Genomic DNA, 14,876 nt, shown 5'->3' on the forward strand with positions numbered 1-14,876 from the left:
GTTGGGTTTTTCAGAATGCAAGGCTGCAGGGGTCTTGAATTGCGAATGTGTGTATCGCGGTTAGACAATCGGTAAGGGTTGGTTTGTAGGTCATAGCGGAATCAACTACGAAATGAAGAATTGGCGGTTGGGACGTTCTTGGTAGCTATAACCAACTTATGGTTTAGAAGAGAAAACTTATTTTCAAGGATCAATTCAGTATTGAAATTCACCGAGTCTAAGGCTAAGACTTTATATTACTGCTTACGAAATTTGATTCCATTTCTTATTTTATTTTCAATTAATATAATTGTTTATTGTTGCTCTTTCATTTTATTTACTTTCTAAACATTTTCATCTCCCCTTATTTGTTTTATTTTTTCCTGCAAGTTTGTCACATGTTGTGGGCACGACTATTGCCGCGGGCACGACTATTGCCGCGACAATAATTCTGTTCACAAGAAAGGCGAAATTAGATAACCAATCCCTGTGGATTCGACCCTACTGCTCTATACTGCTATTTAGTGTTATTTTATCGTAAGAATTTATATTTGGTGGTTTCAACGGCCATCAGTTGAGTTTTATATATATATATATATATATATATATATATATATTATGTAGTTTATATTATATTAAAATTAAAAATATAATAATTTTATGTCAATATTAGATTTAATTTTGTAAAAATCTTAAAAAATTGTTTTCACATATTTTTATTAAACTTTTTATTAAAAAGGAAAAATAACATGGAGGGCATAAATGGACTTTCATTAATCATTTACACATATTTTGAGCGAAGATGAGCTTGAGTGACATAGTATGGTATCGATAAAATAGAAAGACCCACCTCAACCAAATTATGGACAGCTCCAACAGTCGAAAATTTGTTTTTAAGGATTTTTAACAAAATGTTATAGCATATGAATTTTTTTTACCAAAATTTATATATTGATAATATATTAAATATAAATAATATATAAATTAATGAAATATTGATTAAAATGATAAAACTAAGATATGTTGAAGTGTGATCATGTAACCCCATAAAAAATTTCAATTTTTTGATGGTATTTGATTAACTTATTGTACCAACATGGACAACAACTTAATAATATAGTATTGTTAACAGGTAATCATATATATTATATATATTACTTTACAAACTCTGCCACAACTGCGAAGAATCAGTAGCGTAATGGAATCAAACATCTGCAATTATTGATATGGTTACAAAAGGGTGCACAAGGGAGTGAAATGATTAGCCCCAAAGACCCAATGCATTGCCTTTTGACAACCAGAGACGACAATACCAAGTGCCTACATTGGCTCTCAAGTCTTAACAAACATATAAAAATCCTATTTCTTCAATTCTATAATCACTGTGGAGGCTGATTCATCGTCCCTGATCATTGCCATAATGTTTCACTTTCGTATAATATATTGAGGAATCAAATGGAAATTTGTCACTTGCTTTACAAACAACAACATCCAAACACGTCATGTGAATCAAGATCTGCCACGACTTTTAATTTACTCAACAAAAACACTTGTCCTCACAAGATATTTTATTTTAATAGCCTGGGACATTTTTCTGCTGCTGAAACCTGGGTGTGCTCCTAGGCGAAACGACTTGCATGGTTTTACCTTATAGGATCAGCAATTGGGTGTTAAAGTGGGACATTGGTACACACCTAGACTAGAAAAACAAAGTCCAAGAGAGACGTGAATCACTTTTAAACTAAACAAATGAAAAAAGCCGACCATTCCTCACGTCTTTCAGGTGTGACTAAAAGTCGTGCATTGATTTTGGTGCCGATCTTGCTTTGTCTCTTACCGCAGCAGATTTCAAAGCTTAGGAGTACGTGGCGATATCTCCATCGCCCGCGTTGTTTTCTTCCCCTAATGATTGGAGGGTATAAATACGAAGATCTAATCAACCTGATTTCTGAAATAAAACACCATCATCGTCTTCGAGTCGCCTCAACCACCCAATTTAACTCAGAAAAAGCGGCAGTTGCCGATCTGACGCAGTTTTCCAGGAGATGTGGCTTTGTCCCTTCGCTGAGAAGGCAATGGAATCTGAACGAACTTTCATGAGAAACGTGAAGCGTGTGTTCGTTAAGGTTAGCTAAGTGTTTAAGAGTTTCAACCCAATCTTTATTTTCTTATTTTGAAAATGGAAAGAGACTAATGGAGGGAAATCTGATTTTGATTTCCTTAATTAAGAGTTCAACGTATTTAAATTGTATACCTATTTCTTATCAAATAGGATTACTTAATCCTATATTTTCTAACTTGCAACTAGACCTGTTCATGGGTCGACCATCCGACTTCACCCGAAATGTAAGAAGTTTAGGCAAAAATATAAGTCTGAAAAATAAATTTAGTTAAAAAATAATGTCCGTTTAAAAAATAGATCAGGCCTCAAGTAAGGTATTTTTGGCCCTTGCCCGACCCGAATTCACTAAAAGATAAAAAAATATATATTTTTAATATTATTTTCTTATTGTTTTCTCCCTATTTTACTACTATTTTATTATTATATTGCTACTATTTTGTTGTTATTGTTTTGATGTTGTATAAAACTTATTTTATTGTTAAATTTGTTATTATTTTAAAGACATTTGTTAATTTTGTTATTATTTTAGAGGCATCTATCTTAGTGTTATTTAAGTAAACATATTTTTTAAATTTATTTTCAATTTGTTGGGAATTATTTATTTTGATGTTTTTAGTATTTTTGATGTATTATATATTTTTTAAAATTATATAAAAAATAATATAAAAATTAATATGGGTAGGCCAGGTCAGGCCCGAGTTTTAGCATTTTTATCCGGGTTAGGCTTGGGTAAAATTTTAGGCTCATTTTTTGAGTCGATCCGGGCTCAGGCTCAGGCCTAACAAATGAGCCTAAATTTTTAATTGAACCCGGCCCGGCCCATGCATACCTCTACTTGCAACTACTCTTTTCTTTTTTATTTAATTTCTATAAATATACTTTTTTTTATTTGTGGTTTAAAAAATATTTTATCTACTCGGAAAAAGAGTTCACATGCATTCTATTGGTTTTTATATTTTTTATTGGTATACTATCGACCAAACTATAGATGAATAGACCAAAAACCAAAAATAAAAAAGAAATTATATATCATTATTATTATTATATTGGGAGAGAGAATAAGAGGAAATGATTTAACTCATGTCACTTAAGTGTCTTCTACTTTTGGCTTAAAAAATGCTTTTATAAATTATTTTTGTCTCAAAAGTATTTTTAAAAAGTTCAAAAGCATCTTATATAACAATGTTTTTATTTTAAAAGTGTTTTTATCCTATTTTTCTATATCTATATTTATAATAAGCTCTAAATTGAATGGTGTCACGAATTAACCAAAAAAAAGCTCAATTAAAAATTATTAAAATGCCTTTACTTTCATGAAGTAATAAATATCTATACTTATTTATATTAAGCTCTTGATTGAGTTAAACTCGATTTGAAAATTATTAAAATAACATTATTTTTATAAAGTAATAAATATCAATATAAGAGTGTTTTTTAGGTTTTCAGTAATTTAAATACGAATTAAGTTGTTATTTCTAATATAGTATAAAAACTAAATTTAAAATATTAATATTAGGGTTGGTTATCATTAGTTTCAAATTAAAAATTGAATGTATATTTTAAAAAGAAGATCTGACTAAATTTGATAAATCAGTTTATTTTGATGCGATTTTTCTCAACTGATTAACACTTAATTGTCTAACTTTGTGATCATTGCTTCCATGGATAAATGAACATCCAAGTGTTTACATGTTAATTGACGTGATGATATTTTCCATAGATTTTTCTCGTTGATTATGGCAAAACACAATTTCATGGATGTATTTGAGGGCTTGCAACAATATCACCATTATTACTCCTATATATCTATACTATTATTTACGTCTTTTAAGTTAATAAAATTATGAAAAGGTCCTTCTAGAATTAAAATAAATTATATGATTCGAAAGTATTTTAATCTTTTATTTAAAAATTCAATAAAATTACACGTGAAGTTAGATTAGAATTTGTACTATTTACAACAATAAAACATTAACTTTACTACAACACTAAAACTTTATTTTAATATAATATTTACATTTTATTATCTTCGTCGATTGTATATTAATGATGTTTTTAATTGAGTTTGTTTTATAAGTCAACTCGATACTAACTCACAATTCATGACAACACCACAATAAATAATTATAATGCATTTAATATTCTTAATTTGATGTATTTATGTGTTTAATTTTCATTTTATCCTACATATTTCATGCATTATTATAATTAATTAATTTCAAACCATGCATTTCTTTATTAATTGTATGCTATTTTTAAACACACATTTGTGTTCTATATACGTAGTTTCCACACGCGTGATAGTATTCCTAATATTAGATTATGACACATTTACAATGTGAGTAGGTATATAAAAATATAAAATTCAAATATGACTTTCGTTGAAATAGCAAAAGCATCATATATTAAATTTAAATCTCATGATTTATGAATGAATTTTTCTAAATTTATTAAATATTAAAAATAAATAACTTCAAAATAATATTTATTTCGTTGGAAGTATTTAATAAATTCACAATTAAATTTGAATATGATTGATGAGTATAAACTCAATCAAATGTTTCATAATAAAATTTGAATATGATTGATGAGCCGAGGACACCCAATTTTACTGTAGAAAATATACTATTCGCATAATTAATTTAATTTTTAGTTAATTTTTTTATATTATTTAGATAAAGAGAAAACCCTAATAGTATAGATAGATGCTTAATAGATTCCAATAGGCATCTGGATGAAATGTAGGGGGAGGTAATGGACATAGCCTATTTTCTATTTTCTTTTTCGAAAAGAATGTAGGTTTTTCATTCACATAATGGATGTGGAAATGATATCTTTTTCTGTATGCCTAAGTACTCAGATGAAAGCTATCCCATGTGATGTTGTTGATGTGGCAACTGCTGCCGGGATTCCCTACGGACCAACCCAGACTACACGACAACTACATCAAATCAACTATAACCATAGAAAAATTTAAAATAACAAAACGAAAAACAAATTTTATTTTTTTTAAAAATATATATTTATATTTCTATCCTTTTTGTTCGGACTTGGGAACACTATTTAGTATTTATTGAAATTACTTGGACGTGGCAAACCGCTACACTCATTCATCTTCTTCACAACTTCTGAAACTCCATAAAAAAAAAAAAGTTGAAAGCTTTTTAAGTAGATCGACCCGACTCAGCGAGACTCACTCGCTCGCTTTTAAAATTAACTCAATGGATCCTTCCCGTTGTTTTGTGACAAATGTCAAGCGTCTCATTGTCAAGGTTTCTTTTCTTTTTTCTTCAATAACCAATTTCTAGGATTCTTTTATTGATTGTTCTGTTTTTTTTATTCTTTTTCATAATGGGGTTTTGATTTGATGTTTTAGTTCATAAGGACTGATTTTGATTTATGGGTTTTGATTAAAACAGGTGGGAACAGCTGTGGTAACTCGAGCTGATGGAAGATTAGCAGTGGGGAGGCTTGGAGCTTTATGTGAACAGGTAAATATCGAAAGAAGAGAAGGGCTCAATGGAAACAATGATTTTTTTTTATGACCCATTGCTGCAGCATATCTATAGCAAAGGGAGATATTATGCCTAACAAAATGATTGGCATTTTTCTAATGAATTGGTTGCTTGCAGCTTAAGGAACTGAATTCTCAAGGGTATGAGATTGTTTTGGTCACTTCAGGTGCTGTTGGTCTTGGTCGTCAAAGGCTTAGATATAGGAAATTGGTTAATAGCAGGTAGTTAATTTGTGTGTGTGTGTGTGTGTGTGCGTGCCGTAGATAGTTATATGGCATTTTGAGAAATTTTGAATGAAACGATTTCATTTTGGTTCTGTAGCTTGGCTGATCTTCAAAACCCACAATATGAACTTGATGGGAAGGCTTGTGCTGCTGTTGGGCAGAGTAGTTTAATGGCTCTCTACGACACCTTGTTTAGCCAGGTGAACAAAAAAAAAAACACCCTATTTCTGGTGTTATTTTTATTAAGCATTCGGCAGTTTTCTTCTTTTTTTACTTGCTTTAATATGATACTCAATTTTTGTGCAGCTTGATGTTTCTTCTTCACAACATCTTGTGACTGATACTGATTTTAGGAATGGTAGCTTCAGAAAACAACTCTCTGAAACAGTGAAATCCTTATTAGCTTTGAAAGTTATTCCAATTTTCAACGAGAATGATGCTGTCAGCACCCGAAGAGCACCTTATGAGGTATATAATTTCTTTCCCCTGAATCTGAATTCCCTTCTGTTGTTCGTTGTCATTTAGCTATGTACGCCTGCTAATAGTCTTTCAGCATTTTGTTGTAACAAGAGTTCAGATGAGATTTAGCTGTTTCAAAGGTTTCCCTTATGTATCAGTTCACTTCCTCCTTGGAATATAAAGAGTGCTTTTAAACTAATTAACTAGAATGACTAAGAACTAGAGAGCGCTCAACACATTTAGCTGAGGTCATTTGTACTAATGACTGACAATTCAAGCTCTTCCTTTGTTGTATGTCTGAAGTGGCAAGAAGTGAAGCTTTTCTGTTTGCTTGGTTCTTTGAAACTGTTTTTTTAGTTTCTAACAAATTTATTGCAAGTGTTATTTCAGGATTCTTCTGGTATATTCTGGGATAATGACAGCCTGGCAGGTCTCTTGGCTTTGGAGCTACAAGCTGACCTCCTTGTTTTATTGAGTGATGTGGAGGGTCTTTATAGTGGACCACCAAGTGATCCAGATTCAAAGCTGATCCATACCTACATAAAAGAAAAACATCAAGGAGAAATAACATTTGGAGACAAGTCCAGGCTTGGTAGAGGGGGTATGACTGCCAAGGTTAATGCTGCTGTCTGTGCAGCTTATGCTGGTATCCCTGTTGTTATTACTAGGTACGGCCTGGATCCAACTCCACAAACTTAGTAACAACATATATCCATGTCATTAGTAATCCAGACGGTTTAATCAGCTTCATTAATTCTTAATGAAACTGATTCATACTACTGCAATTTTAAAGAATCATTAGCCACTCCTCTGCATCCTAGTCAATTCAAGAAATTTCTACTTCCCCCCTTCATTTGTTATTTTCTAAAACTTTATATTTATTTTGGATAAAGTTGACTAGTTGTTATGAAAATAATTCTATGATTGAGTATTTATTGTTATCAAGCACTAGGCGTCTCAATATATATATTCTTTTGTGCTTCAAATTTTGCTTTTGCTCCATATTTTGAAGCATGTGTTTCATTTCTCAATTTTAGTATTTGTAAGAAGCATGTTTTTCCTGGTTCACCATGAACTGTTTTGTCGTCGCAGTTCTCATTTTGCTTTTTTCTTCTTCATGTTTTGAAGTGGATATGCCACAGACAGCATTATAAAGGTTCTTCAAGGAAAGCGTATTGGTACCCTGTTTCATCAAGATGCACACTTATGGACTTCAGTTAAAGAAGTTGGTGCACGTGAGATGGCAGTTGCAGCACGGGAATGTTCCAGAAGGCTTCAGGTGGGAAGAACTATTTCTTCTTCTAGCACCAAAATGTCTCTCTTAGGCTTCGTGTTCCTTCACTGAAGGAGTTAAGTTTGAATGTTTTTCTAAATGGTCTTAATTGCAGGCAATGCACTCAGATGATAGGAGGAAAATTTTACTGGACATAGCTGATGCTCTTGAGGCCAATGAAAGTTTGATTAAGGTTGAAAATGAAGCAGATGTTGCTGATGCCCAGGATGCTGGATATGATAAGTCATTAGTAGCTCGTTTGGCCCTGAAGCCTGGGAAGGCAAGCATTTATTTATTCCTGGATTTATGTGATTGAAAACGAATCTAATTTAGTTCTTTGTGTGACTGCTGCTGTTCCATTAAATCTTTTGCACAAGCACATTCCTCAGGTTTCACACTGATTATTATTTTACAGATAGCTAGTCTTGCAAAATCTGTTCGTGTACTTGCTGAGATGGAAGAGCCTATTGGTCAAGTTTTAAAGAGAACAGAGGTTAGAAAATCCTAAAAAGTATCTGAGCATGTCAACTTGCTTTCTTCATCACCTATTTTGGCCCTTACTTTGACTGCCTTGTCCCAGCTTGCAGATGGACTCATCTTGGAAAAAACGTCTTGCCCTCTAGGTGTCCTGCTGATTGTATTTGAGTCTCGACCTGATGCCCTAGTTCAGGTAACAGACAATGGCTTTTAGTCAGATAAACTGATATCATATAGCTTTTAACGCTGTTTTGAGGATTACACTCTCATGTCAATTCATGTTTGCTTGAGAACTTGGGTTGGGGCATCAGTTCTTAACGGATAATTAGCCAACAAGTTTTGGTGGTTGATCGTGTTAAGATGAAATCCACATGATCCTAGGTCCATGAAGAAAATGACTTGTTCTCTGCAGTTAAACTATGTTATTTTGTGTATTATTTCAGTGACAAATGATCTTCCATTTTGACTTTTCGTGAATATCCACATTCTGTTGAGTCACATTCCTTCTTCTTACTATAGTGTACTTGATTGCTTTCTCTTGCTATTGGAACATGAGATATTGAAGTTAAGCACTGGTCTATTTGATTACTGCATGAAGAGTCCTTTCATTGTTGAATATTAAACTTTATGCTGCATTTTATTTTCTGCCATTTTAATCTTAAGGTCTATCTTGGGGTTTGTAATAGTTTCTTGATTATTTTACCACTTTTTTGTTTACCTTTATGATTTGGCAGATAGCTTCACTGGCCATTCGAAGTGGGAATGGCCTCCTGCTGAAAGGTGGCAAAGAAGCTAAGCGGTCAAATGCAATCTTGCACAAGGTTTGATCCTCTGGGTTCCTTGTACTGGAGCATAAACCTTATTTCTTTTCTTTCTATTCACTATTTTTCCCCTATATGTCAGGTCATTACTTCGGCTATTCCAAAAAGCATTGGAAACAAACTAATTGGACTTGTGGCTTCAAGAGAGGATATTCCTGATTTACTTAAGGTGAGTTGCTGGATTCTGAGTTAATGGCAGTTTTTTGGTTATGTGATGGTTTTTAAGTTATTCTACTTTGGCACAGCTTGATGATGTGATAGATCTTGTGATCCCCAGAGGCAGCAATAAGCTGGTTTCTCAAATTAAGGAATTGACAAAAATTCCTGTTCTTGGTCATTCTGGTAAGAAAAATATTGGGCCCTTTGATGCTCTACAGATGGAATTCATCAAGTGGAGCTTCAATTTGTATTTTCTTTTTTCTGTACAGATGGAATTTGTCATGTTTATGTTGACAAATCAGCTAAGGTGGATACGGCCAAGCGCATTGTTCTGGATGCAAAGATAGACTATCCTGCAGCATGTAACGCTATGGTAATTTCATTTGATATTTGACATCAATTTCCTGTGTGCCAATAAGTAAATCTGACTTGTTAATTCTTACACATGGAGTCTGTTTCATACTCTAATTTATCCTTTACAACTTTCTTACTTTTGTACTGTTTATTTTGAAGTTCATAACCATTTTTTTCCTACAGGAAACGCTTCTTGTACACAAGGATCTGTCAAGTAATGGTTTGCTCAATACACTTACTAAGGAACTCCAACATGAAGGTATGCTTCTATGAATGATTTTCCAACTACCTAGTGCATTAAAAACTATAGATCACTTACAGTTTTTAAATATGCTGGATTCAGTGAATTTGGTAGTTTTCGTAGCTTTGTTCTCCATGATCATGTAACCAGTTTTCTGCAAACCCTTTTGGGCAATCTAGTTGAAAGGGTTGTTCCAATATTGACTTTTCCAAGCAAGAAAACTTTGAATGCAGAACTTTGTCTAATACCAAGCAGCATTATTAATTTTAGAGTGGGGATATCCATAGATTAGGTGGACTAGTTATTGATATGCATAGACGAGTATGCCTCCCCAAAATTGCAGTGTATGGAAAGATATCAATTTTAACTGGTGCTATATTTGACTGTATGCATCACGAGGATGTGGCTTTGTGATAGTCGCTAAGAGGTCTAAACTTTTTAACCAATTTAATGCATGGTCACTTGGTTTGGCGAGATTATGCATGATTGGGCTGAAAGTACAGAAATTGTGTAAAATCATAGAGGCTTGAACATATTTGAGTATGTGGAGAAGATTCAGTTTTATGCTGTTAAGTGGTGCAAATGCACTCTCCTTTTTTCTTCATGTTGTCGAGTGTTTTGCATGTGGAAAAGTTATAGCAGTTCCCAAGGGATTATCTAAACTTTAGAGATATATCAACTATTGGAGGGATTATCTACTGCAGGTGTGACCCTTTATGGTGGACCAAGAGCGAGTTCCTTGTTAAATATTCCTGAGGCACATTCATTTCATCATGAGTACAGTTCAATGGCCTGCACAATTGAAATTGTGGATGATGTGCAGGCTGCTATTGACCATATACATCAACATGGAAGGTATGTCTTACTCATTTTCTTTTTATTGCTTCATATTTTCCTTTGAATAGTTAAGTTGCCTTCCTCTAGATTCTAAGTACCTTGCTGTCTCTGCAGTTCTCACACTGATTGCATTGTCACTGAAAATCATGAAGTTGCTGAAATTTTCTTACATGGAGTTGACAGGTAGGCTTACGTCTAAGTTGAAGATCTACTTTATTTGGACAGTCACTTAAGTCTACCATGAGACTTTTTCTCATTATCATGCATTGCTGCATGCTTTAATATGGACATCTATTTTTCTTCCTCCTTGTCGGGATAATATTGGTGACATTGCAATTTGACTATGTTTGTGTTACAGTGCTGCAGTATTTCATAATGCAAGCACTCGATTTTGTGATGGAGCCCGATTTGGACTTGGTGCTGAGGTATTCAAAATTCAAAATTCAAAATTCCTGGTGGTGTTATAAGAAAAAGGTCCGTTTTTCTAAACTGTTTGGTGCATGAATTTTAACAGGTTGGAATAAGTACTAGCAGGATCCACGCCCGAGGTCCAGTCGGGGTTGAAGGAATGTTAACAACTCGATGGTATGCTTCTGATCTTGATTTCTACGATTGCAATTTGCTTAGACAAAAATCTTTTGTGGATATGACTGAACATTAGCTTCTATCTATCTAACTACTTGTCTTGTTAAAAATGCAGGATATTGAGGGGGAGTGGGCAGGTGGTGGATGGTGACAAAGGGGTTATTTACACCCACAGGGATCTTTCTCAGTAAACTTTAACTATAGTCTGCTTCAAGAGATGCAAGGAAATTTGTCTTTTTATTTTCTTTTTCATGCATATTATTATTAGTTTCTATCTTGTAATATAGCACTGCATATCTGCTTAGGTAACTGCGTATGGCGTTACTCTCTTTTTTCCCCAGTTGTTTTCACCCTTACTATCATATTATCTTATGTCATGGATAAGGATTTTAAGATTACATCTAGGATTTTTGGCAAGCTGTTAAGGTGAAAAAGATTGATATGGCAGGTTGAAATTCTTATTGCTGGAAAGTTTGAATGTAACACCAGATTCATTCATGAAAAAGGAAATGTTGTTTTCCAATTGCCACTTACCTAAAACACCAAAATTTCTTTGTTCTTGAATTAACACAAACTTTGACAAAATATGGAAAATAAAAATAAAAATGAAAGAACACTGCAGTACGGAATGAAACTGCTATGAATCATGATCTGTCTTCATCGACTTCATCTCATATTTCACCATCCCACAGTTCTTGAAGGCTCTTGTAAGGACTACAAGTTTCATGTATAGCAAATTCCCCTCGGAGAAGCCGTTGCTGCATAGAAATTAAACAGGATTTTATTCAATGGCAGGCAATTGAAATTCTTTACTATTATGCATGCATGCATGCATGCATGTGATGAGCCATGTTTTACCTGGTGGATGCTTGAGAATTTCGAAAAGAGCTCAGGAGGTATGGACCAATCAAACAAGCTTAAATTCTCCTTAATCCTAGATTCGTTCACACTTTTTGGAAGTACACTGTGACCGCTCTGAATACCCCAGCGTAGAGCAACTTGTGCTGGAGATTTGTTAAGTTTCTCTGCAATTTCAACCAAAATTGGTTCCTTCAACACTTCTCCTCTAATCCAAGACCCTGGAGATCCTAGTGGGGAATATGCCTGCAAGAATATTCACATCTTATCATTCAAAATTTCAAGGATTTGTGTCCATTTTTATGATTAAAAACTAATCCAGTTACATAATCATACCGATAGATGAACTCCGGTGGACTTGCACAAATAGTGTAGCCCAGGCTGCTGCCAAACAGGGTGGCATTCCACCTGATTTACAGCAGGTGGAACTTTAGTATACTTGAGCAGATCCTGCAGTTTCTTAGTTGAGAAGTTGCTGACACCGATGGCCCGAGCCTTACCAGACACATGCAAGTCCTCCATTGCTTTCCATGTCTCTGGAAGACACAAGGGAGCCATGATTTCAGGATCCCATCCTCTAATACCAGGCTTTGTACGAAATGGCCAATGTATCTGTTACAACATACATAGGACAAATTTGCATTAGCATTGTGTACAAATTCATTTTCGAAATGGGAATGATTTTTCATTGATGATTTCGGGCAAAATGAACTCCACTTAAGAGCATAAAGACATACAAGATAGAGATCAATATAGTCAAGTTGGAGGTCCCCCAAAGTTCGGGCCAATGCCTTGGGGACGTCTTCAGGCGCATGGTCACAACACCTGTTTATGTTCCAAAAACAGAAAAAAAAGGGACTCAAGTCACGTATCAGCCAGATCATTAACATTATTTTTAACCAGTCAGAGCTTAATAACACATTTTTAAACCTGAATATGGGTTTCAAAGCTAATGTCTTTCTCATTATCATACAAACCATGCCTTTAAAGCTAAAAGGGAGATTAAAATAGATACCAGAGTTTAGATGTGATGAAGAGTTCACTGCGCTTCACCTGCCCTGAGGAAAACAGTCTCTTCAATGCAAGCCCAATCTACATAGCATGAACCATAAATAAAAGAAGCAATCACCTTAATCAATTTAGAAAATTTCAGAAAAGAAGGGGGAGGAGGATTTTACCTCCTCTTCATTATCATAAACATGAGCACAATCAATGTGCCTATAACCAGCCTGCGAAACAATGGCATTATCAGAATACTCGATAGTTTTAAGAGTAAGTCCCCTCTCAGTATAGACTTGCAAAATAAGATTCATATCGAACTGAACTATATATGGGCAAAGTCAAATCTTCTGCTGCTGCAAAATGCCTCCCAGATCTATTATAGTGGGAAAGTTAGAAGCAACTTTCTGGGCTGAATAAAAGTGGAAAAAACTGGGATCGCTCATGGGATGAAAGGAAAATTTATAGACTTGGGTTCCAATCAAATACAAGGAAGAGCAGGAAGAGAAACAAAATCAATGGGAATAAAATAAAATATGAAAACCTTGACTGCAGCAACGACAGCTTCACCAACGACACCAGGAGGAGCTTTCCATGTCCCTAAACCAATACATGGCATCTTAGCTCCCGTGTTCAGTTCAAAATAGAAAGGTCCATGTCCACTTTTCATCTCCATTTTACTCTATAAGAAAAATAAAAAAACTTAACGAGCAAACACCCACAGCTTTTAACTTCTAATACCATATTGAAATTGAAAAAGGAACAAGTTCAATGATATATATGGTGGTTTTTTTCTGTTGGAACGAGAAAAAGATAGGAACCAAATGAGAAAATCACGATATTTCAGCAACTGATCCGGCAACTGTTGGCCAATTTCAACACAGGTTATTGAATGTCAACAGAATTCCACATGTAACAGGTTTGTACACATCGATATCAAAAGTATCTTAATCATTTATATTAGAATCGTACGGCTGACAAAGTTGGATCTTTCTAAGAACTCTACAAACAACAAAACACCCCAACGAAAGAGTTTTGTGACTCACCTCTTTTGGAAGTTGATTCCTTCTGGAGACTATTTGGAGCTAACGGACTGGGTTGGTATGGTCCTTGGATCAAGTTAGGGTGTTGTTTCATGAGAGCATGAATACTGAAAGTGACAAGTTAACGGAACAAGAGTAACTAGTTGGGTCGGCCGGTGTGTGATGTACGGTCACCACTAAGGGATACAAGCATCCACACATGGTAGGTTTGCCCTTGCCCCATAAATGGCAACTTTTATCATGTACTCCTTGATACGCGGTTATCCACAATGCTCGTCACATAACTTAATGTAATGAAACATCCTTACTCTTTGAGCCCTTTACCTTTGACATTTGAGTTTTTATTAGAGTCAAGAGACAATTAACCAAATCTTAACTTGAACTGAGAATTCAAAAACTTCTTTGAAAAGAATCAACCTCCCCTCAACAATAAACTACCATATTTTTGTGAAAAACAGGTGTGAAAAATAGGTGAGGTCAAATGGGTGGATCGTAATTGTAATAGAGTGGTTGATTTTTTATGTAATTGGTCGCTTTTGAATTGCTATACTTCAAACTTCGAGATGGATTATCCCCGTGATATCCATAATCTTGTAATTTCCAAATCTTGTTAATTTTGAGGTAGTGACCTTTGGGCCCATTTCTTTGTTAAAAAAGAATCTGAATTGTAGCAGCCGTTGACAAATGTAATTATTCAGATGCTGTTTTATAGTTATGATTGTAACTTGTAATGTAAAAAAATATCTGAATTGTAACGTTAGAATTTACGTGAATGAGTTTTGTCAAAAGGAACTATCAGGCTGCGACTGCGAATGTCAAGGATTTCCATTTGCCATGTTGGGAAGTTGGTGAAAGGCTAACCAAAATGTAATTGTTTTCTGTTTTACTGTTATTGCAGTTGCTGACCTTATGATAGGGTTGCCCTTTTTC

The 14,876-nt window shown here is 34.3% G+C and overlaps 2 protein-coding genes across 3 annotated transcripts; one reads left to right on the forward strand and one right to left on the reverse strand.

Annotated features, from left to right (window-relative positions):
* Nucleotides 1-1,628: 1,628 nt before the first annotated feature.
* LOC105779419 (delta-1-pyrroline-5-carboxylate synthase) lies at nt 1,629-11,444 on the forward strand. 2 transcript variants are annotated; one of them, XM_012603156.2, is made up of 20 exons: nt 1,629-2,105; nt 5,521-5,592; nt 5,734-5,837; nt 5,938-6,040; nt 6,147-6,308; nt 6,690-6,967; nt 7,428-7,578; nt 7,688-7,852; nt 7,988-8,065; nt 8,153-8,242; nt 8,784-8,870; nt 8,953-9,039; nt 9,116-9,212; nt 9,299-9,402; nt 9,567-9,642; nt 10,329-10,479; nt 10,576-10,644; nt 10,820-10,886; nt 10,976-11,046; nt 11,162-11,444. In XM_012603156.2, exons 1-20 carry the CDS (start codon nt 2,025-2,027, stop codon nt 11,235-11,237), a joined length of 2,169 nt encoding a protein of 722 aa, XP_012458610.1. In that variant the 5' UTR covers nt 1,629-2,024; the 3' UTR covers nt 11,238-11,444. The 2 variants fall into 2 exon arrangements, with proteins under 2 accessions (XP_012458610.1, XP_012458611.1); XM_012603157.2 differs by lacking the exon at nt 1,629-2,105 and adding an exon at nt 5,175-5,373.
* Nucleotides 11,445-11,518: 74 nt separating this feature from the next.
* LOC105779422 (NADPH-dependent aldo-keto reductase, chloroplastic) lies at nt 11,519-14,206 on the reverse strand. Its single transcript, XM_012603162.2, has 8 exons — nt 13,950-14,206; nt 13,448-13,585; nt 13,083-13,133; nt 12,920-12,996; nt 12,642-12,729; nt 12,241-12,516; nt 11,905-12,150; nt 11,519-11,804 (listed from the first exon to the last, which is right to left on the reverse strand). The coding sequence occupies exons 2-8, from the start codon at nt 13,577-13,579 to the stop codon at nt 11,718-11,720; spliced, it is 957 nt and encodes a 318-aa protein (XP_012458616.1). The 5' UTR covers nt 13,580-13,585; nt 13,950-14,206; the 3' UTR covers nt 11,519-11,717.
* Between the last annotated feature and the right edge of the window lie 670 nt (nt 14,207-14,876).

Source organism: Gossypium raimondii, chromosome 4, assembly GCF_025698545.1.
Source record: "Gossypium raimondii isolate GPD5lz chromosome 4, ASM2569854v1, whole genome shotgun sequence".
Classification (NCBI taxonomy): domain Eukaryota; kingdom Viridiplantae; phylum Streptophyta; class Magnoliopsida; order Malvales; family Malvaceae; genus Gossypium; species Gossypium raimondii.

Excerpts from the sequence above, each read along its gene's own strand:
- LOC105779419 (XM_012603156.2), top strand. The coding sequence starts at position 2,025 with ATGTGGCTTTGTCCCTTCGCTGAGAAGGCAATGGAATCTGAACGAACT. Across the intron at positions 7,853-7,987 it reads TGGCCCTGAAGCCTGGGAAG|ATAGCTAGTCTTGCAAAATC; the intron begins GCAAGCATTTAT and ends ATTATTTTACAG. Across the intron at positions 9,213-9,298 it reads TCCTGTTCTTGGTCATTCTG|ATGGAATTTGTCATGTTTAT; the intron begins GTAAGAAAAATA and ends TTTTCTGTACAG.
- LOC105779422 (XM_012603162.2), bottom strand. The coding sequence starts at position 13,579 with ATGGAGATGAAAAGTGGACATGGACCTTTCTATTTTGAACTGAACACG. Across the intron at positions 13,134-13,447 it reads CTGTCGTTGCTGCAGTCAAG|GCTGGTTATAGGCACATTGA; the intron begins GTTTTCATATTT and ends ATTGTTTCGCAG. Across the intron at positions 11,805-11,904 it reads AATTCTCAAGCATCCACCAG|CAACGGCTTCTCCGAGGGGA; the intron begins GTAAAACATGGC and ends ATTTCTATGCAG.